Here is a 23,495-nt window from a genome sequence, read left to right on the forward strand (position 1 = left end):
CAAAATATACATCAAAAATCAATTCCAAAATTTTCTTACCCTTTAGTAAAAGTTTCAAAAACTTGCAATATACTGTTCAGATGCCAGGAGTCAGGGGTGGCTTCATTGGTTCAGAAAATACTGTAAATACGCAGAATAAATCGTGCATGCAGACCTGAGCTTTATTTCAACCTAGCTGCTTGAGTGGAAGGTGGAGTCAGCCAGTCCCCATAGAGGCAGGGTGACCATATGCTCCAGTTTGCTTTGTCATTTCCACTCCACATATGCTGTCCCTGGCAAAAGCATCAACACCCCACCCACTCCTTTAACTCCCATACATTTTCCTGTTGGAACGATAAATTCCATGGCCACTTTAAAGACGCAGTTTTGATTTTTAGAAGCACGTTTTGGTAGCACAGGGATAGACGATGCGTGGCATGGGTATCACTGAAGTCTCCCTTTGGAGCTTAGGGCAGAAATCACCAATCAATCAGGGTCTCTCTGACATGAGCATTGACCTCAGAATCCTCCCCAACGCAGCCTTATGGGGACTTATTACCATCTGATCGAAGTGGGCCGTAGAATGTAACCCATTTGCCAAGGCACGTAGGTGACACTGCTGGCCCTTAACATCAGAGAAGACACTGTCTGGCGTCCGGCGATGATTCCCAGCCATCCTGAGTGGGCCCTCAGGAAAGGGTGCCCCTGTTAGACAGGGCAGGAGGGATGCCATGACAAGAGGGAGCCTCACCCTGGCAGCTTCACCTCCCACGCCCTCCCTTGGACCTTTCTCTTCATTCCCTCCAAGACCGGCTCATCCTAATTTGTGTTTCCGGACCGCACAATAGAAAAATGCCAAGGGAAGCTCAGGCATCCTAAAGAGAAAACAATATTTAGTTCTAATGGAAAAATTAAAGACGTAATTAATTAATTCTGGGCCTGCTTTAAGCCGAGCGATTAGACGAATCTAATTAGAAGAACAGGGAACTTCCTTTCCCCCCTTTCATGTTGCTTTGATGCAGAACCTTCTGATTTGCACCCCTCTTTTCCGTTTCTTTGTAGGTTTCCCGACAGCAGATGAATTGTGAAAGAGAGCAGCTAAGGGTAGGTGCATCCGCCTGCAAATGCTTCCTGCTTCGCGTCTGTGAGATAAGCAAAAATTTCCTTGTCTCTCCCAAGGCACCGGGTTCTAAATAGCGGGCTTCGTCTTAAGACTGGTAGAGTTGAAAATATTTATCCCAGCTAATTTGCTATTGATTGAGCTGGTAAATACAGTATATCTTCTTTTGAAGTGCCATTATAGTAAGTATGGATTTTTTGATTTAGATTCAGCAATAAATACTTCTCTCCTGGAATCTGTTTGACATCATTGGACTCTTTTTATGTACAACACGAGGCCTAAGTAATAACAAAGGTCAAAAGGATGCCTTGCTGCCTCCTTAATGTGAATCCCAGGCTGTTTGCTGAGTGGCTAAAATGCTCTCTTGCTGTTAACTGGGGTGGGGGAGCAACGCGCATGTGAAGGGCATTTTCTAGGAGGATGCATGTCCTACGCAGACCTTTTCGTTTCGTGGCATTCGTGTATAAGGGAGAGGGAGACGGATTTTTAAACCTCCTATGTGATTTACCTTCTTAAAAATGAAACTCTCTCAACGCTCAAGCATGATCGATGCAAAACGCGTTCCCGAGGTGGGGAGAGAGAATGGTTTGCTTATGAATGGAGCTCGGTGACTTTGTTCCGCTTCCACGGTGTCCTGGTTGATCGCCTCCTTGGCATGGGTGTGGTATTTTAAGAAATATCAAAATAGGCTCCCCTCCTTGGTGCGCGTTTTTAAAATGCACTCATGTTTCGGATGGATGAGTTTGAAGTCATAATTGTCCTATCTTTAACATCCCAGGAGGAAGTTGGCACTTTGTACCGGACAATATGCCTTATAATCCTGTTTCCACATTATTATAAAAATAGGAGGAACTGGCTGCTTTTAAAATAACAGCAGTGCAGTTTGGGGTCGGAGGAACCATGGCGCTCAAAGGGACCCAATAAAGGAGGAAAATCCACTCAGTGTTTCCCTTGTCGCTGATGTGTTCGCTGCCTCGTAGCTTGGCCACTGGTGCAGTGACTGTGACTGTTCGGAGCGCTCACTTAATGCCGGTCCTGGGTGGCAATGATTTGTAGAGGCCTTTCCACCTTACGGTTGCTTTTGGCATCAGCGTTGTTAAATCCTCTGGGTCACAAACAGCAGAATGCAGTTGCATGGAACTGAGGAAGCGGCTTGATGTTTTTTCTTCTTGTGTGCATATTTATTTTCCGTGGTCTCCCAGCACGGCCCTCTCTACTAACCTCTCATCTCTACCCACTTTGCTCCTAAGCAGCTGCGCCTGCATGAGTCGTGGCTCCTCCATGAGCGGCCCTCACGGTGTTTTAAGCTTTCCTGAGCTCTCTCGTTGCTTTTCCCCTGCCGTCGGAATTACTGGCTCATCCTGGTAAATAATGTATCGCAACTTCAGATTTCTCTTCCTGTTCAGATGGGGCCGACGGCCGGCACTAGGTCAGAGCTAGACAGAAAGGGATGGGTGCTTTTGTCTCCAGGCGTCCCTGACAGGTTCATCGGCGTTAAGATAGTGTCGAAATCTCTACGGCAAAGGAGACTCGGCTGGCAAATGAAGGACAGAGAGGCAGTGAAGTGCTCGTGTGCATGTGAGGGTTTATTGTTTTGCGCCGATGGGGACATTGTCAACCGGCGGGTGTGGTTTAGGAGAAAGAATGGAGCCTTTCCCACGACGTGAAATAAATTCAAGTGGTGGTTTCATATAATGGGTCATATAGTTTAGTGCAAAGGGCGACTCCCGTAGCCCCGTATGAGACCATTTCTACTGGCACGAACTGGTGTTTTATTTGTGCTGCTGCTGCAGTCTTTGTGTTGTTGTTTTTTAAATCTTAAACTAATTTATGTTTTGAAAAGATAGATGACACATTTAAATCAATGGAATACAGATTTATGTGGCTCAAAATTTAAATGCTACGAAAGGGAACGCAGTGAGGGTTTCCCTTTCCATTCACTTGAGCTTTAGGCCTCCAGTTCCTTCCTGGGAGACACCAATGTTGTGATACGTTGTCTCTCTTTTGACACCTGTGTCTCATCTGTGGGTATTTTCTCTGTTCCCTCCTTTCTTGTCCTCTGTCTCTCTTTCTCTTGAATCTCCTGACTTTCTTTCCTCCCTTCTCTTCTCCCTCCTTTGTGTTTTAAGGATACCTTTTTTTGGTGGGGGGCAGATTGGAAGAAATTTGGTTCTGATCTAAATTGCTAATACCTGGCCACCTCAATGAAATGTATTTTCCTTAATCTCGTTATATTTTTCTTAGAAAGAGAGACACTAGGAGAAGAGTAGATATCTGTGTAGTTACCAATATCATTGAAGGGCATCTGCCTGCCAGCCACACTTCTTAAAATAGGTTTTAAATGCAGCAATCAAACTGCATTTCCTGGTTTGCTACAAGGTGATTGGACCATGGCCATGTTGCCGAGCTTATATTCCTTCATTAGTATATTCTGTTAGGTTGTCCGAATTCAGGGATAGAAGGGGGTACTTGTAAAAGGTATCCCTTTTTCACGGCCTCCTGCAAACATAAAAGGATGCAGAAAGATACAACTGCTCCTGCCTGTTTTGTGCAGGTGGGAGCTACGTAGGGATGGGCATATCCAAGACATGTTCTTCAGCTCTCCTTTCTTTTTCTCACCAACCCCAAATTAATTTTTCCAAAATGGACCCTGTGAGGTATTTCTTCTATTATAAAGTCTAAAATGTTATTCTCTGATAAATTAATTTTTTTAGGAAATGCAAAGTTAAAGAAAGTCAAACTTTTTTTAATGCAGGACTTCTCAGAGCCTTTAATGTGCAAAAGCGAAATGCAAAGAGACGGGTATAATGCACAATTTTCTGCAAACGCATCTGATCACGGAACATTTTTGGATGCAGAACACACTCTGTGAAACACTCTTGAAAATTTTATCAGTTTTTTAAAATTTATTTTTGAGTTAGAATGATATGGTCTGCAAGTTATAGAAAAGCTAAACGTTATTTAAAAAATAAAAGCATTTCATCGCCTCCCTGTTCCAAGTTGATTCAGTGAATTTTTGGTAGCCAGGCAGTGGTTTGGAATCTTTGTGCTTCCCTTGGACTCTCTTTCCTTCTTCCAAGATGAAGAATCATCACTTGGGGACATGAGGACACTCTCAGCAGGAGAGATGGGGAAGGTTTTTCTCTGGAAAATCATCCCCAGAAGCCTTCCCTGCAAATTTTCTCTTCTATTTCATTAGCCAAACCCTACGCCAGTCACTCCCACTGACTTGGGATCTCAGTGATTGGCTATAGCAGCCATAATTCATCCCCAGGGACAGCACATTGTCACATGAACTAAAACAAGATTTGCTTAAACTGGAAGAAGAGGGGAATGTCTTTGGTGGAGTTGCCCAATAGAGCAACAGAAGGCACCCACATGGGCCCTCTGTGTCACTCATGGTGTTGGTATCCTGCCAACTCATTTACTCGGTCCCTTCCTCCTACATGGTTGACTGTGGGGACCACATAGAAAGCCTGAGCAAGTGCTTGAACTCCGGCTGTGAATTTGCAATAGATGTTTCCTCTGCCAATTTCATCTCTCACAGATCACATCTACCGAGCCTAACTGACTCTTTACCCGGCTTGGCACTCTCTCTGTACTTTTTTCCTTCTGTTGTTTGGCGTCATCCTGGATGCAATCTTTGCTGATTTCCTCTCAGCCTCCAGAATGGACAGCAGACATGACACATCTCACGGCAGTACCCACCTCGGGCCCAGAGACACTGTCCAGGAGCTTCCTGGCGCCCACCCTTTCCAAGAGAAGAGCGTCAGCCCGTTACTCCTAACAATGATTCACCCTTCTCAGAAGGCTGTGGGGATTGCTCACGTTCTCGATGAGCAAACCACAGCACAGGAAAAAAAAAAAACACACACCTGCTCATTTCTCCATCCAAGTTTTCTCAATCTACAGTAGGGCGAGCCTTCTTCTGAGCTTACATTTGAAATTGTTCCTGGATCCCGTTGGAGAGGTAGTCCTTAGGGCTCACCGTGAAGTCTGTGCATTAAGTGCTTCTGACTCTATGGACTGTATTTACCAGTTTGCCCCAAGATCACTGCTGACAGGTGGGGGCAGTGCTAGTTGTACAGTTGCCATAACCCAACCATCAACATTGACCTCTCTGGCATCTGGAACTGATAAATGGACAAATAAACAAGTAAGAGAGAAATTGCATGACCTCAGAAGCCCTTGTCTCCCTCAGCAGTCTACCAATTGGAAAGCTTGCGTGCTTAGAGGGTAGGGGATCCAATGACCACTTTTATTAGTAGTGCTATAAAATATCTGATTACAAAAGGATCGTTTGTGCTGTGAGTGTCAGATATTAGTTTGGAGGCTGTTTAGCAGCTTTGACCAGACCACTGCTACGACTAAGCAGGCAAAGGCTTGGCTCTCAGGTGGGTTAGAATCGGCTCAGGGACCGAAATCCTCATCAACAATGTGGCACATGGATCCCACAGGAGTCAACATAGTGTGAGGGGCAGTCAGAGGTGGTCAGGAGTTCTGGTTGTAGATTCAGGTCCGTGTCTTTGTTCTAAACGCCACCTAGTTTCCCAAAGTTTCAGTTTCCCAATGTCCAAAATGGGGACATTTTTCTCATAGGATTGTTGATTGGATGAGATGACTTACATAAACACTTCTAAAAAATGTATGCTCAGGTTCTGCAGCGTGCACTGTTGTTCACATGGCATTACACCCCCCCCCCCCCCCCCGTGGCTCAGTCCTCTCCCCTGGGGGGGTGCCAGGCCAGGCAAGACACACACGCAGGACCTGTGGTTCCCACCCAACTCCCACACTCAAAGGCAACTTCAAAAGCAGGTTCTGTAGTTGATGGCGGTGGTGTCCTCGGGGGGGGGGAAAAAAAAAAAAAATCTGCCTCTCCCTTAGTTAAGCAAATAATGACTGATTCGGGCTAGCCTAAGCAGAAAAGGCAGGCAACCAGGCCTCCCGAGGAGCTTAGACTCGGAGAGCTGTCGGCAGAGGCATCTCTTCCTTGCCTCTCGTCTTTGTTTCCCCTTGTGAGTCCACTCTAGATTTATTCTTCTGGAAAAGGCTTTTTTTTTTTTATCACGTCTGTGCACACGGCCCCTTGCGGCCCCTAAGATTCAGGCTGCATCAGTCCTGCAGGGGTTAGGGGCTACCTTAATGCATCCTGATTACAGATTCCTGGAAAGGGATCTGATGGGCCCACCCTGGGTCAGTGGTTCTTTCTGGCCAGTCAGCTGTGTCCAGGGAAGCAGTTGAAATAAGCCTAGTTGCCCAGAGCCAACCATTGAGAGAAGACCCGATTATCAGAGCCACCGCCAGCTGAGTAAATGTCCCCAAGGATGTCCCTGTACTCTCCCAACCTGAGCTCAGAACTGAGCAAAGGATCCTGGGAATCGGGTGTGCTACACCCTACCTGGTGCAGCTCAGCATTTCCCAAAGTGCAAGACAGGGACCCTGTGTGGTCCCCACAGCTTTCAGGAGGTTAATATCAAGTCTGAAGAAAGGGTGGGTCACCTGGCAGGTTATTCCCCTTCCAATTCTTTCCCAATTATTTTTATGCCAACAAGAAGCTCTCAGTTTAGAATAAAGCCTCTTTAACAAATCTCTAACAGTGTCTGAGCTCTCAGGTTAACTGAATGGGAGTGTGCCTCAGGCTTAGAGCCTGCAGCAGCCGAAGCATCTATCTAGACTTAAGAGACATTGTTTGCGAAGCGCAGTTAAGAGGAAGGGGCCTGGAGCTAGGCCTTCTGAGACCAAATCTCGACTCTGCAGTTGTGCTTGTGTGGCTACTTCAATGCTCTGTGCCTTGGTTTCTCCTTTGTATAATGGAGGTAATAATTGGAAGTATTTCAGAAGTTGTGTGTGTGTGCATATGCGAACCAAGATGAAAATAATTAATGTATATGAGGTTCTTAGAACAGCAGCTGGTGTAGAAAAGGGTTTTAATAATTGTTAGCTATTAATGTGTTTTTTCCCCATTAACTTTTATTTATGACTACTGAAACTTGTTTTCCACTTATAGTGGCAACACAGTTTCCTTGGCAAACACTTCTATTCAGGTTAAAGATGAGCTGCTTTAAAGATACTTATTAACTGCATAATGCTACAGGTCGCCCGCAGTTATGACAAAAATCGCGACGCTGGCATGCAAACGACTGAAGTTTTAGAAACGCTGAGATGCGGGTGCCAGCATGTGAAGGAGGTTGTAGAGCAGATCTGCATTATCAATATTTAATTTGCCAGTTAGAGCAAGTTTCTCATTTCTGCTACATACGAGAGTGATGCGGATTGCAGAATGCAGACTGCTAAAGACCATCTTGGCTTAAACTCATTGCCTCATCCAGGCATCAGATAAAGAAACGTCCCCACTGCCTTGGGAATGAGATATCCGAATCTGAGATACCTTCCCCAGCCTCCCGTCACCCCACCCTTCAATGCCCAACCCTTTCTGGAGGCTCTTAGGACAGCAGGGAGAGAAATGTAAGCCCCAGTCCTTGGTAAGACCTCATATGTTTTGTGGACTATCGTTTTAGGATGTAGGAATTCCTGCCATAAGGCTTTTTTTTAAAAAAATATGTTTTTATTGATTTTAGAGAGATAGGAAGGAGAGGGAGAGAGAGAGATAGAAACATCGGTGATAAGAGAGTCATTGATCAACTGCCTCCTGGACGCCCCCTACTGGGGACTGAGACCAAAACCTCCAGCATGTGCCCTGACTGGGAACTGAACCCGTGACCTCTTGGTTCATGGGTTGACACTCAACCTCTGAGCCACACCAGCCAGGCCCTGTCATAGTTCTTTATCATGAACCCTATGCCAGTCACTGGGCTAGATGGTGGCGATATATTGGTATACGAAAGTGTACATGGTCCCTGTTCTCTTATACCTTACAGGCCAGTGGAGAAAATACTCACTTGTCAAATAATCATGACAAAATTCTACATGTGAAACTGATCAGTATCTGAAACGGGAGATGCTATGGGGAAGGACGTGAATGGAAGGAGCTTACCTAACCGGCCTCCACTTATCAAATTCACCAGGTTAACACACACTGTCCAGCCCTTTTATAAAGCATATTGGCAGATGCCCAGTGCATCCTGTGAAGTGGCCGCTTGCTACAGCCTTACATTTGCCCTCTCTCCTTGAGGTGTCTGCTTGCCAAGACTCAATGGTACTTAGGCCCAGGCCTGCTCCTGCCAGCTGCACTTGTGGTTGTAATTACATTATTTAGTGGAATATTGTGGAAACTGATGAAAAACGAGCACAGTGAGAAAAAGAGCAGTTTCCATGAAAGCGAAGTTGATGCTTTGGAAGCATCCTAATGAAAGCAGACCTCAAAAATTATTTTGATTCGTTGTGAGTGAGAGGACCTTAAAATGTTAGTGGAAAAAAGAAATATGGAAAAAGATATAATGTTTCAGATATATCTTGAAATTCTCACTCCACTTTAACTAAAACCAGGACTGGGAGCACAGATCAGAGGTTGGCAAACTTTTTCTATAAAGGGCCAGATAATGACTGTTTTAGGCCTCACAGGCCATATGGTCTCTCCTGCAATCAGTGAACACTGCCATTCTAGAGCTCGTCCAGTCAGAGACAAATGAGTGAGCAAGGCTGTGTTCCAATAAAACTTTATTTACAAGAACAGGCAGTGGGTCAGATTTGTTCCCTGGGCTGTAGTGGGCCGATCTCTACTGGAGACTCTGAAATGTCGATGAGGTTTGCGTGGGAAGGAAGATGAAGAATTTCAATCAAAGATCACTCAAAGAAAAAGCCTTGGACTCACATCAAAGAACAACAGAGCCTGACCGGGCGGCATGGCTCAGCGGTTGAGCGTCGACCTAGGATCCAGGCTTTCGGGGTTCGATTCCCGGTCAGGGCACATGCCCGGGTTGTGGGCTCGATCAATGACTCTCTAATCATTGATGTTTCTATCTATCTCTCTCTCTCCTTCTCCTGTCCTCTCTCTGAAATCAAAGATATATTAAAAAAACAACAACACAGAAATAATGCACATTGATATATTTTATATTAAAAGAAGTGAGATATCTCTGTATCACTGTAAAATTATTCCTTGCTTTAAAGATATTCCAAAGAGCTATCTTCTCCCATCCCTAAATGCAACGGCTTCTAAAGTATAGATAGTTAATACAAAGGGTGTGAAATACAAAATGAAAGTGTATTTATTTATACATGACGATCCTAATGGCTTAGAACCCTGTCTTCCTCCAGATCCCCCAGCAAGCAATCTCCGGGACTCCCTAAAGGGGGCGACATTTTTTACACAGGCACATATCTCCGCACTTGTCTCCCGTGAACTGTGGTTCAGCTGCTCCAGAATACTGTTTTCTGAAGAAATGTCCAGTAACTTGCTTGTCTAGATTGTTCTGTCCTCAGAACCAGTTGGCTGTCAAGCATGAACACTGCCCCCTGTATTAACTAACATCCCAAATGCTCAGCCAGAGTTAGAATTTAGTGATCAGCAAAGCTCTGCTGGATGCTCAGGAGGCAGAGAAACCCAGGGTGCGTGGGACTCAAAGACAGGCCCCTCGGGGTACAGGTCTCGGAGTCCCACCCTCAGTGTCCCTGCTCAGCTCCTTGCAGGTTCCACGTGTATTCCTGTGCATGCCCACGCGAGGAAAAACAAACCGATCGGCGCTTGCCTTAATCTTACATAACTAATGGTTTATCTTAGTGATTTTCTTCAACAAAAGGGAGTTTATCCCACTGTAATTAGCTCTCCGCGTGTGGAAACTGCAGAAACGCAGACCATCAGAATCCTCTCCAAGGACAGCTCCCCTGCTAAGCTGAGAAATCCGCAAATGCATAGGAAGGTTTTGAAAGAACGCCGTCTTCACCGGCCCTGGCATTTCACACTCTTCTTTACAGCTCTCGCGTGCGCCCCGATGTTTTCAAGGCTGTTAAGTTGATGAGCGTGACCGAGGAGGGGTCAAGAAACCAGCCAACCTGTTACAGATTTTCATTTCCCCACACCGACTGGGAGGCCGGGTTACATAAAGAAGCGTCCAGGTCGCCGCCTCCCTGATCTTGGACGCTGAGTCCTGCAACTCACATGCATGTTAATTCCCTGCCCTCCTTTGAGTCCCCCCACTCCCCCCCCCCCAACCGGGTAGTTTCACACTTTCTCTGGGGATCACGTCCCTTATCCCATTGAGGACACTTGGCCTCGGATTCATTCTTCCTTCCCCTTGCTTTCATTTTAGCCCATTATCCCGAGTCATCACCCCCCTTCCCAGGGCAAATCTGTCCCATTTCTGGTTTTATCATTAAATCGGTATCATTCAGCTTCAAGCAAAACCGCTAATAATGCTGACATTTCAATTTGTCATAGCCGCTCCTCATTTCTGTGACTGATGCCTCAGCGAGGACTTATCTTCCTGCTCTGTTCTTCCGAGATCTAAATACCAATCCAGGAAAAAAAGAAAAATTAAAAAAAAAAGCCAATTCAATAGGATAGGGGAGTGGAGCAAGAAGCAGATGAATAGGCATTCTGTAGTTTCCTTTACTTGGGGACAGAGGAAGGCAGACCTCATGGCGACGACAAGGCCTCCTACCCCCTTCCTGGCCCGAGAGAGCCCTGGTTCAGGCCGGGTGTGTAGTGTGGGTGGGAGGCACACGCTTGCTTTTTGTGGGCAGTCAGCAAACTCTCCTACCCTGAGCTAGCAGCGCTCCATTGTCCTTTTGGGGCTAATGCTCTGCTCTCCTGTGTTTAATCTTGGAGAGACAATTAATCAAGCCAAGGGCTCTAGATGCAGCCAAGACAGGCCAATAGGATTCTCTCTCCTGAGACTTTGGAAGTTGTCTCGGTCCTTTCAGGCTGTTACAACAAATTACCACACGCTGCGTGGCTTATAAACAGTGGAGATGTATTTCTCACAGTTCTGGAGGCTCGAAAGTGTGAGATCAGGGTGCCGGCGGCCTGGTTGGTGAGTGTGCTCTTCACAGTTGCAGTCCTCTCATTGTCCTCACATGGGGGAGGAATGAGGGAGCTCTGGGGGTATCTCTTATAAGCGGAAAGAATCCCACTCCTGAGGGCTGCACCCTCTTGACCTCATCACCTCCCATAGGGGCTACCTCCCGACACCATCACATCAGGGGTTAGGATTTCAATATATGAATTTGGGAAGACACACTCATTTAATCCACAGCAGATGTTGAGTGCTGGGGTGCACAATAGGAACATAAATGATAAAAAGCTGGTGTTGATTCCTTTCAGTGGTGACATCCTGGGAAGACTGAATGATGAGGTGGTTCCTGGGGCTAGACCCAGTTCCACCCTGATTCCCCTCTTTACAGTTAAACCTGGTTACCCCTCTCTCCCTTGAGGGATCTAGTGTCCTCCCGGTGATCAAAAAATCCTTATTGGTGAGCTGGGTAATATGCTAAACTCCAGAGAATTGCAGAGCCAAATGTGTCTAAAGGTTTGCTAAAAACCATCTCTTGTATTATTTCCCCAAATGCTTCCCTGATGCATCTGTGTGTTGGCAGACAAAGGGAGGGAAACTATTAGCTTATGCCACACACAGGGCTGGATGTTTTACCTACATTTGCTCAGTTTCTTCAGTCATCATGAGCCTGGGAGGCATGAGGACAGAGGTCTGTGTTTCAGGGTAATCGGGGCCCTTTCCTTCCCTGCACAAGTAAGACAGTCTCCCTGTCAGTCTCAAGGAGGCACCCAGGTCCCTGCAGGTAGAGGAGGGGTGTTGTAAGTTCATCACACATCATCTAGTCAGTGCTTTCCACAGTACCTTCCAAAGGCCAACTGGAGTGTTTATGAAAAGTGACATTTTCTCAACCCTAGCTGATAAAACTTTTGGATGTTCTAGCCTTAGCCTGGAGATACTGAATGATCCTATTGTTATAGGCTGAATTGGGTCTCCCCAAATTTGTATGTTAAAGTCCTGACTCCTGGTATCTCAGAAATGACAGTATTTGGAGACAAGGCCTTTGAAGAGGCCATTAAGGCAACATGAGGTCATATGGTTGCCCCTAAACAAATATGACTGGTGTCTTTATAAAAAGAGGTGATTCAGATACAGACACACCCAGAAGGGAGACCACATGAGGACACAGGGAAAAGATGTCCATCTTCAAGTCAAGAGAAGATACCTCAGAAGAAAACAATCCTGCCGACACCTTCATTTCAGCATCCAAAATTGTGAGAAAATACCTTTCTGTTGTTTAAGGAACACATGGAGAATCTGTAACAGGCGCTCTATGAAGGAGGCACTCCTGTGTCCATGTCTCTGAGATTTGCACTCCTCCCAACTTTTCCTAAAACCCAGAGGGTGGTCTTGGAAGCTAAATTTAAAGAGAGCCTTTCTAGGCAGCCAAAATGAGTAGATCGGAGCTGGTACTCACGTTGAAATCTGTTTGTATTATTTTTTCTATTGCTGTCCCAAATGAATTACCAAGAAGTAGTGGTTTACACAGCACAATTTATTTCCTTGCAGTTCTTGGGTCTGAAGTCTAACACGGGTCTCATCGGGCCGCAATCAAGGTGCTGTGCTCTTCCGGAGGCTTTTGGGGAGAAACTATTTCTTTGCTTGTTCCTATTGTTGGCAGAAGTTGATTCTCCACAGTTGTGGAAATATCTCCACTGCCTTGCTGGCTGAGAGCTGAGGCCACTATACTCCTTAGCTCGGGTCTTCTATCTTCAAAGCCAGCCATGGCGGGTTGAGTGTGTATCGTGGGTCTAATCAACCCTGCCGCCTCTCTCATTGCATCTCTCTCACTAATTCTTCATCTTCTTTTAAGAGTTCATGTGATTACTTTGTGTCCATCCAGATACCCCAAGATAATCTCCCTATTTTAAGGCCCATAAAGTTAATTCTATCTGCAAAAGCTGATTTGCTAGGTAACATAACATGCACAGGTTTAGCACCAGTGGACAAAGATCACATGGTCCCAAACCCCACCGTCACACTATTCATGTACTATCCTTACTCTAAGTGGACTGATTTTACCTGTGCATCTGCACACTGCATACATTCGCTCTATGATCTGGGATTAGCTACCTCCATCTTTATGCAGAATTTCCAAAGTCAGAGGCCAGAGCATCCGCAACCCCCGTCTAAGGTAGCCCAAGGTCGTCGGTGGCACAGGATCCACCTGTGTCTGTCTTTGGAGCCTCTTCTTTCACAGTTCCCATTGGTGTTCGGTGCTTCCCCAGTTAGGTCCAGCAATGACAAATAACGTATATGACTTTAAAAGCACTGACCCTTTAATAATATTTTATTATCTACCTGTTCTGTTGATGTCTACTGACAAAGTTAATAAAGCAGAAAATGAAAATGTAAAAATTATTTAAACAATAATTATATATATAGGTTACCCAAGTGTTAAATAAAACACATGAACGAATGAATGATTCCAAAGGCCCCTGAGAATGTCTGTAGCAGATGTTTTTGGAGCCCTGACTTTTCCTCTCATCACCCACCTCTATGTGCCAAAGATGGCCTACTGAGAACACTGATGAACTTCTTTTTAGGGGTTTATTTTTCTGGCTCTGAGATGCATCCCTCTCATATCCAGAGCCATCCAGAAGCCTTAACACCCCTGGGGGAAGGACTCAGCTTGGATGGGCAGGGATTTGGGGGACCAGTACACTAGCTTCTTCACCTTTGGGTGGGGTAACTCTGAGGTGCGTCCTACGCCATCTCCCAGAGTTCCACCAAAGGATTCAATGCTAGTTCCCCATAGTGGTCACTTGCATGTTAACAAGCTTCCTCCCATTCCATGTCTCATGTTTCCATTCCTCTGAAGATGTTTCCTTAGGTCAAATGTACCATTAGCACTTGCATCTACCCCAGTTCTGCTTCTGGGGAGACCACGCTGAAACAGCACCATCACCGTAGTAGAGACACCGTAGCTTCGCAGTTCCTCCTGCAAGGTTTTCTGAACCTTAGATCTTTCATCAAGCAGGCCTTTATGTGATCATCTGTTTTCCCAGCCCTCTCTTTTTCTTCGCCTTTATAATACATCACTGCTATTCTTGAAGGGAGTCTTGGATTATTGAAGAAATTTGAAAGTAGAAGCTTGATCTTCCCAACAGCTGGGAAACTTGTGTTGAACTGACAAGGTAACTGGGGCAGGACAATGTCCTGTTCACATATGAGGAGACCGATGCATTTGCTGCTACAGTGAGGAAGCCTGTATTTGCTCTGACGTGATTTCTAATTTACAGGTGCTTTTAGGAATGTGGAAACCTTGCTGGGTAGAAGGCGTGGAGTCATGATTTCTGAAAGCTTGTCTGCCTAGGATATGTGCACAGAGTACTCTGCTGATAAGGACTGAGAGATTTAAATATTTCTGGCAATTTTTAGTGCTGTTCTCAATGGCTATACACCTTGATCTTGATTGCAGATGTAGTTTGACATATTTGAGCCAAAGGCATGTTTTTATAGGTGTCTGAATTAAACATAGATGCTTTTCAAGAGAGCCGAGTTTACACTTAAGTGGTTTTGATTAACCTGGTTTTGCTTATTTGCTCCTAAATATTCTAGAGCAGAGCCACCTCCCTTTGCATAAAGTGTTTTGGGAGCACAGCCCTCGGAAACATAATTTCTGAAGTAGCCAAGAGCATCATACCCAGAATATTTCTCCAAAGTTGCCTCAAACTAAAGATTTGAGATTTAGCCATTTGCCATGCTCAGCTACTCAGGTGGTGCAGATTGGAAAATCGCAATCTAACTGTATAAACACCAGAATGATCAAGGTCGGCAAAAAGCAGAGCTGATGAGATTGGGGTTGGGGGCAGGAGGCGGTTCAGGAACCAGGGAGCAGGATTCAGCTCAGGATTTGGGAAAATTTTAGCACATGCAGTTGTGCCCAGAGTGGCATGTTGTCAAGTTTCCCACTGGCTAAGCTTCCCATTGAGAGACATGAACTCCCGGTCAACTGGCTGGCCCTCCGTGAGCATGAAAAATGTGAGTCCCGTGCGACTGGACATATTGTAGGTTCTTCTCAAGCTAAGCTAATGCTTCCATCCCTAGAAATATTGGTTCTTTGGCATCACAGAGCAATTGTTATTCTTAAGCTTGTCCTGAGCATCTGGGAAACACCACTAGGAAAGTAGATATCTTACTTTTAAGGTGAAGTAAGTCAACATTTGCCTTTAAGGGCCATGAAGTCTGCTAGATAGAACTGAACAATAGACTTGAAGAATGGAAAAGGGGAAAGTATTGAAAAATAATTGAACAAAGTCTCAGTGATCTGTGGGAACTATCAAGCCTTTAAATCCATGCAATTGGAGTTTGAAATGGAGAGGAGAGACAGAAAATGGGACAGGAAAACATTTGAGGAAATAAAGGCCAAAAGGTTGACAGGTTTGGTTAAAACATCCACCTGTCCCCCCCGAGAATACAGGAAAGGGCAAACAGTCTAAATACAAAGAAACAGCATTCCTAGGGACTTCATAAAGAAACTGCTCAAAACCGAAGCTGTCCAGAGCGCATCTGCTTTTGGAAGGAAGATTTGTATCTGACTACTGTCCCCTCTGCCACCTGAGTGTAGGTGACTCAGACCCAGAAAGCCATCTCCCAGGGAAATATTGTGCACACTTCTGGGATTGGAAATGGTGAGAGTGGGAAAGGGGAGGACTCATTGATAGCAGGGTCAGAAGGAAATCAAAGAGAGAGAATTAAAAAAAAAGAGGCAAAGGGACTCACCAAAGTGAAGAGGGGACCTAGGGCAGACTCACTCCGTGGGGGTGAAGATGTAGTTCCAACGTTATTGAAAGCATATCGCTGATAAGGCTGAAGCTGTCAGGTTGGTCTCACTACAGAGGGTTCTTTTTTTATTGATTGATTTTTAGAGAGAGAGAAGAAGTGAAGGAGAGAGGGAGAAACATCGATTTGTTGCTCCACTTATTTATGCATTCATTAGTTGCTTCCTGTATGTGCCTGACAGGGGAATCGAACCCACGGCCTCGGCATATTGGGGTGACACTCTAACCAACAGAGCTGCCTGGCCAGGGCAAGATAATCCTGTCGTGCAAGCGCAGACGGCAGTGATCTTGCACGAGTGAGGAGTAGTTGGGATTCCCTAAAGAGTGGGAACAGTTGTAGCCTAACTCTCTCCCGGACACACCAACAGGAAAAGTATTCCAGTGCTCTGTGAACACCCAAGTTTTAAAATGTTAATGGTTATTAATTTTAGTTAACAGTTTTTAATAAAGTGCTGAAGGTTGCCAAAGAGAACTCTACAAGAGGGCTGTGGAAGTGGAAAACTTTTGGCTGTTGTGTTCCTTAGGACAATTTTTTTTTTTTGAGAATGCATATGATTGAAAAAAATAGTTTCTATCTAATACTTAAAAAGCTGAAGGTTTTACATAAATACCCAAATTTTTTGGCTTCTTTTTAAAGACCAAAATTTCAAAAAAATAATAAAATAAAATAAAAATCCAGAAAATGTGGGCTTGAATTTCTACATGAAAATAATTTGTTGAAACTAAAAAACAGTTGTTTCATTTAGACAATGTGCATACTATAGTTTGCCAGTTTCTATTTATCTTCACGCTTATGGTGTGTGTTTTTTTGTTGTTAGTGGTGAGAGTTAACTGCAGTCTTTGTTAAAAATGGAAAAATAATATAGAAGTCACCTGGCCTGTAAAATATAGGATATGCCAAATCTCTTTGTGGAAATGTAGAATATTTTCAAATGTTTAATATGCAAAAACTATGCTACATACCCTGCCAATTACACTCAAATGTACCAACTGTATAACCCCCCTGAAAATATTTAAATTTCTTCAAATGCTCACAGTAGAAGTAACACAGAGACAGTGTAAACATTTCTAGATGCCACTTTCCCTTGCCAACCAAGACGCACACTTGTAGCAGTGTGTGGTACAGCTTATAGATTCATCACTTAAAGGTCCCATTCCAATATCATGGTTAATATGCCCACTCCTAATCCTCCAGTGAGCCCTGGGAATGATAGCTTTTGTTGAGCTTAAGTACTGTCACCTTTCTTGAGACCAGAAAACAGGCCCCTGATTTTTGCCTTAGTTAAACATTTACTGTTTGAACAATTTTCTAACATTGCATTTCTAGAACAGCTTGGAAGTGTGCACTCTTAGTAGGTATGGGTGGGAGGCGTGGGCCAGACATCGTTCTGATCTGGGAGCAGGGCCATTTAGTGGAGAAGACCCCCGGAGGTTTGCCTTGCAGAGACTTCTGACCCAGCCATACTCTTCTGTCCAGAAATCTCTTCAATGCCTGTGGATTTTTAGCTCTGGGGGAATTTTTCCCCTAAGCAAGCAGCTTTCAGTGGCACACATGGCTCCCCGATCAGGCTAGTCTTCCTTCAGACAATCCACGAGGGCGCATCTTGGCATCAGTGGGCAAAGTAGCATCGGTCCAATAGCTTCAGAAACTATCAGTGATCTTTATGTTTAACTGACCAAAGTAAATGCTGTGTTGCAAACAGCAATGAGTTTTATGTGATGAATTTCCTTAAGAAAGCCAAAATGAGAAATTAGGTTCATGGAGGCGGCAAAGCCAGTGCATTTATTAGCATTGGGTTGAAAGTCTCAAAGATTAATCTGTGAATAACTGTGCCATTTGTAACCTCATAAACACGGACTAATGGGGAGATGGTGCGGTGGGATGCGAGTGTTTGCAACCTGTCATCGCGTGAGTGCCTGGATCAGATTTGCTGCCAAGTTCCTCTGCAAATATTCAGTATCATGTTTGCGTCTCCTTGTTATAATTTGTACTGTATTAGTAGCGTCTTACCATATTAGCGATGTCGAAATGTTTTCAAAATTATATCTCTTGGGCGGATGGAAATGGAATGTTCTGAGGTGGTACGAGTATTAGTCATATTAAACTTGCCCTGTTAGCAGCTTTCCTTTGAACTGATACTTAAATGAGGTTTTAATATAAACAAAATGTACTTTTGAAATGTGCTTCCAGCTACAACCGATTTCTCCCAGTCCATTAGCCACTTTGCATCCCTTTTAAGAAACTTGAGATTGTGGGTTTGAGGAGCCAAAGTGTTTGCTCAACTCATTAAGTCAAGCAGGGAGGCAGTGAAGGCAGGGCTGTGGTGTTTCCTAGGGGACACAGGGCCCCGCACTTGCAGCACAGGCCCGCCCGCTGCTCCTGGCCCAGGCCTGCGCCCTTTGAGAGTTTCTTGCCTATAGCTCCCTGAACCACTTCACACTCCTTCCCTGTGACTCGGGCAGGAGGTTGGTAACTGCAGTTTCTGCTTTGACATCTATACACTCTTTGGATATCAACAGTCACAGTTTTCTTGCAAAAAAAGGGGGGAAGGAGCACTGAACTGTTGAAACACCTAATGTCCTGCTACACAGGGTTTTAAGGTATCAGCGAGGCTGGTTTAGGAATCACCTTAGGAAGTGGCCTAATCCAGGTGTGGTTTGACTCTGGGAAGTGGCTCTTTCACCAACAACATGGACATCCTTGTTAATGTCCCCATAAGGTGACAGTGTATCAGTATGTGCTCTAGGGCTGTCTTAACAACATATAGGGACTGGGTGTATTAAAGCCACAGATATTTGTTGTCTCACAGTTCTGGGTCCAGGTCTGAAATCCAGGTGTCAGCAGGCCCACGCACTCAGCTCCAGGGAGAGTCCCTCCCTGCCTCTCTGAGCTCCCAGCATGTGCCCCCATTCTTTGGCCTTCCTTGGTTTGTGGATGCATCACGGCAGTCAGATGACCATCTTCAAGCTGTGTGTCTCCACATTATGCATGTCTATGTGCGAATCTCCCCCTTTTGTAAGGACACCAGTCATTTTGGATTAGAGACCATCCTACTAACTTCATTTTAACTCGATTATCTCCATAAAGATCCTATTTCCAAATAAGGTCACATCCTAAGATACCGGGCATGAGGACACCAACATCTCTTTGTGGGTGACACAGTTCAACCCATGATAGCAGGAAATTATCCTTGTACATGTGTGCCACGTATTGCCTCAGTCACAGCACCAGGGGCCCTGCAGTGTAATTTACTGCCATGTGGGATGTTTAGCAATCATCGGTCCTTAGGGAACAAGAGGTTTTTCCCAGGAACCCAGCTTTCTGAGTTCCAGAGAGCTTCAGACCACTTCTTAGACCACAGTATGGAGGAAGCAAGGGGCGATCTGTACTCTAAATTATAACGTTACCTACTTTGTTTCTAGCAAATACAGATAGATAGATAGATAGATGATAGATAGATAGATGATAGATAGATAGATAGATGATAGATAGATAGATAGATAGATAGATAGATAGATAGATATAGATAGATGATAGAGAGAGAGAGAGAGAGAGAGAGAGAGAGAGAGAGAGAGAGAGATAGATGAGCAAGCGTGCTTGTTGTCTTCTAGAGGCTCCCAGGTTAGAGGGGTATCATCTTAGTCTACTATAATATAAAAAATCATAGTAATTATTACTTTTGTTGACCTTAATACTAATTAATGCATATGATTCATGGAGTCTGTACACTATGCTATGTAGTATGTTCATGACTTTACTTTGGTTATTGCACTAAGTCTCACCACAGGCCAGTGACATGGAGATCATCTCGCATCCCTGATGTCCAGTGAGGTTCTGACGCACCCAAGATTGCACAGCCTTTGGAGCTCAGATATAGGATCAGAACCAGATTTGCTGATTCTTCCTCCCATCTGTACATCAACCCCTATGGCCAGGGGCTGCCTGTGTTCCTTGGCCAAGCCCAAGATCACTTGCCTACTCCTCATGTGGCTCAGCACTGACTGGGCCACGCACACCGAGGTTGCTCAGGGGAGGAGGCATCCTAAGGGAAGACCAGTGTGTGTCCCTGGGAGAAACTTGGGCGTGGACTCTGGGTGAGCGGATTTCAAACAGCACACACCCCCTTCTGTGGGAGCTCTGCAGGGGCAGAACTGATTTTATGCCCTTACCCCACCTTTTGTCCTGCAGCACTAGCCTCAGGCACAGAGGGAGACATTCAGCAAGGCAGAGGCCTTCCTTGTCAAAGGCTGTAAATTCTTACAGAACGTAGAGGCGGTGTCACATCTGTTTCTCCCTCTGTATAAAGACAAATAAAATGCCATAGTGAAAAGTACTTCATAAAGGCTTCTTGATGGGGACAGAACAAAGAAGGTGAGAGAGAAAAAGAAACATTGCCCAGTTTGGCAGGGGATGGACTTCTGGGTGCTTAATATGTGCAGACTCTTGATCTGTGTGTGTGTGTGTGTGTGTGTGTGTGAAACTGCACACTTAAGATTAGTGCACTTTATTGAATGGTGGGTGCCAGGGGCTTGGAGGAGAGGGGGATGGGAAATTATTATTTAATGGTACCGAGTTTCCAAGATGAAGCTTTGTACAAGATGAAAATGTTTGGAGGATGGGTGGTGAGGATGCTTTCACAACCTCGTGAACGAACTTAGTGCAGCTGAAGTGTGCACATGAAATAGTCATGTTATACATATTGTGTACATTTTATGTCATGTATGTTTTACCACAATAAAAAAAATTAGTGCACTTTACTGTATCAATGTTATATCTCAAGCAAAAAGTGAAAGTGAGGTAAATAAAATAAAGTGTTCCATTTCCACTTAACGTCGGGAGCCACGAGGAGGGTTGCGTGGATCTCCGGTAATCCCACGCAGGGGTGAGCCCCTGCCTAGGCCCTGACTGTGGTAGCCCAGCAGACTGTTGAACACTAGTGCAAACAGGTTATTTCCCCCAATGCCTCGCCCCTCTTCCTGGTGCTTCTTCTGCCACCAGGGTCCCGGTAATAAGCAACCTGTCTTTATCCTGGCAGAACCGCCTTCACTATGATTTTCATGCCAAAGAAATGACTATTTGTATTGAACAAATTTAACAGAGCCTTGTCCCCAGGAAATGTGTACATTTCTTCTCCACCTGTGTTATAAAGTTTGCAGGTCACTGTCCCTGTGGTTACAGAAGCTCTCTGGCCGTATCAGAGAACCCTCCCTGATCTGCTCACTTAGTGTCCTCTGATCCCGGTCCTTGTTCTCTTGGGTGCACTCCGACTTGATTTTGTCCAGCTGCGGGGCAGCATTTTTGAATTGGCTGCGCTGTGACCCGGCGTTAGGGTGTACTATGCATCACCGATGACACTGTGTAGTTAAACCCTCTCCACCGCCACCTGGTCCAGGCCGCCACTGTTTATTGCCAGGACGACTGCAACAAACTGCAGACTGGTCTTCTCACTCTCACGTTGGCTCTCGGCCACAGTCCATTATGAGTGGCCAGGGGACCTTGGAAATTAGTCATTCCTTAGATGAATTCCCTTGGTGGCTTCTCATTGCTCTTGGAACAAGACCGGAACCCCACCCTGTGATGACTAAAGCTCTGCATTAAACTGGTCTTCGCCTTACACTCCAACCTGGGCTCCTGCCAGTGGCTGGCTCCAGCCACACTGGCCTTATTAAGACCCAGAACATGGGTATAATTTCCGTTCTGTAACCACGGTTTATGTTCCAAGCCTTGGCCACTATAACTCTGGCTGCTCCTCATAGGCAAACTAAAGGAAAGATGTGCCCGGCTTCAGAGAAATTCATCTCCAAAGCTGGAAAAATAAGAGCTCTCATTTCTCGCTAATTATGGGAATAGAAGTAGCAGCAGTTTTTATATGGATGGCAATATTTATATGCTTACTTAATTAATTAGACCATTGAGTCCATATATATTGGGTATTTCAGTACACCCAGATTCTATATCTTCAGCTTAGAGTTTGGTAATTAAGTGATGGTTTTATTATTGTTCATATTTCATAATAATTATATATTTTAACTATTTCATACTAAATAATTTTAAAAATTATGCCGATGACCTTGTGCTCATCAAGGATGATCTGAGCAACACCTGCCTGGAGACCCTGTGATAGGGCTGCTTTCACCTCTGTCAGGATCAGACTTTGGGTGGCCTAAACCTTCTTTGAAGGCACTACTAGACTTCTGAATAATGTAGTGGGAATTTCTGGGACTTCCAATGAAGGGGAGGAGTCTGATTTTGCCCATGTGGCCAGAGAGATCAGAACTGGATTTCAGCAACCACGTGGTTTTAAGGGGAAGAAGAAATGATTGGATTCTTCTCACTCTCTACGGTTAACACCAGGGATAGCTACATGTCCTGTGGGATGCTGAAGATCCTCTCTGGAGGCCATTCACTGGTGTCCAGATGATCTGTGGACTGCATGAGTGTAACGCTGGCCTCATGGCAGGATATTGTAGCTACTATTCTGGTACTATTGTGCTGAAGGCTTCTGGCTCAAAATGGATTCTCCTACGCAGGACCTCCATTCTTGCAGAAAGTGGTGTCAATCTGGGCACTGTAATAGCATACTAAATAAAGGTCCCAGCATCGATTAAGTTAGGTTTCTGAAGTCATTTTTCACATTCAGTTTAGTGGTTAGTAACTTGGCTTTTTAATGAAGATCTTCTTTCATAAAGCTGAAAGTCCGATGCTGAATGCCCTACATTATCTAATATTTCACAGTGGTATTTGATTTCTGTAGCAGGCCAGAAGCTACTTAAACAGATAGGTCACCACTAGCACCATCAGTGTTACTTTAGGCCATTGCTTTGAAGTTGATTAATTACAGTGCTGAGCTGATAATTGAAAACTGGATCGATAATTTAAAAATAATTCCTATTGCCCTGGCCTGTGTGCCTCAGCTGGTTGAGCATCTGCCCCTGTACCAAGAGGTTGCTGGTTCAATTCCTAGTCAGGGCACATACCCGGGCTCTGGGCTCCACCCCCAGTAGGGGGCGTGCGGGAGGCAGCCAATGGGTGTTTCTCACACCGATGTTTCTCTCTCTCTAAAATCAATACAAACATATATATATATATATATATATATATATATATATATATATATATATATATAATTCCTATTTGAGCACAAGAACAAGGAACTTTATTTATTTTGATATGTCTTTATTGATTTCAGAGAGAGGAAGTAAGAGAGAGATAGAGAAACATCAATGAAGAGTCACTGATTGGCTGTCTCCTGCATACCCCCCACTGGGGATCGAGCCTGCAACTCAGGCATGTGCCCTGACTGGGAATCAAACCTCAATCTCCTGGTTCATAGGGTGATGCTCCACCACTGAGCCATGCTGGCCAGATGAAAACAAGGAACTTTAAATGTATCCACTATAAAAGTAGCTCGTGGCCTACCAGCCAGGTTGCAAACGGGGGGAAAATTGGTTTTGAGTGAAATATTTGAGTTTGTTTACTTTGTTATTAAAATGATTTAAAATGAAAGTTTTGGGGGTGGCAGTAAATAGAAAATGTCAGTCTGCTTATTTGAAGGAACAAGGTTTGAGGAATTGATTGAATAATCTAATTGGTTATGAGCAGAATTTCAAACATAGAAGTAATTTACTGACACCCCCCCAGGGGGCAGCCTACTGAATGTT

At 44.8% G+C, this 23,495-nt stretch overlaps 1 protein-coding gene across 11 annotated transcripts in view; it reads left to right on the forward strand.

Annotated features, from left to right (window-relative positions):
* Positions 1-23,495, forward strand: part of RBFOX1 (RNA binding fox-1 homolog 1) — a 1,935,778-nt gene that overhangs the window by 1,373,925 nt on the left and 538,358 nt on the right. For all 11 annotated transcript variants that reach the window (XM_081132161.1, XM_081132157.1, XM_081132151.1 and 8 more), the window contains one exon: positions 1,042-1,083. In XM_081132161.1, coding sequence (XP_080988287.1) covers positions 1,057-1,083 — 27 coding nt within the window. In that variant the 5' untranslated portion in view covers positions 1,042-1,056. The remainder of the gene's footprint in view (positions 1-1,041; positions 1,084-23,495) is intronic.

The sequence above is a fragment of the Miniopterus schreibersii genome (genome assembly GCF_964146895.1).
Source record: "Miniopterus schreibersii genome assembly, chromosome: 3".
Lineage (NCBI taxonomy): Eukaryota > Metazoa > Chordata > Mammalia > Chiroptera > Miniopteridae > Miniopterus > Miniopterus schreibersii.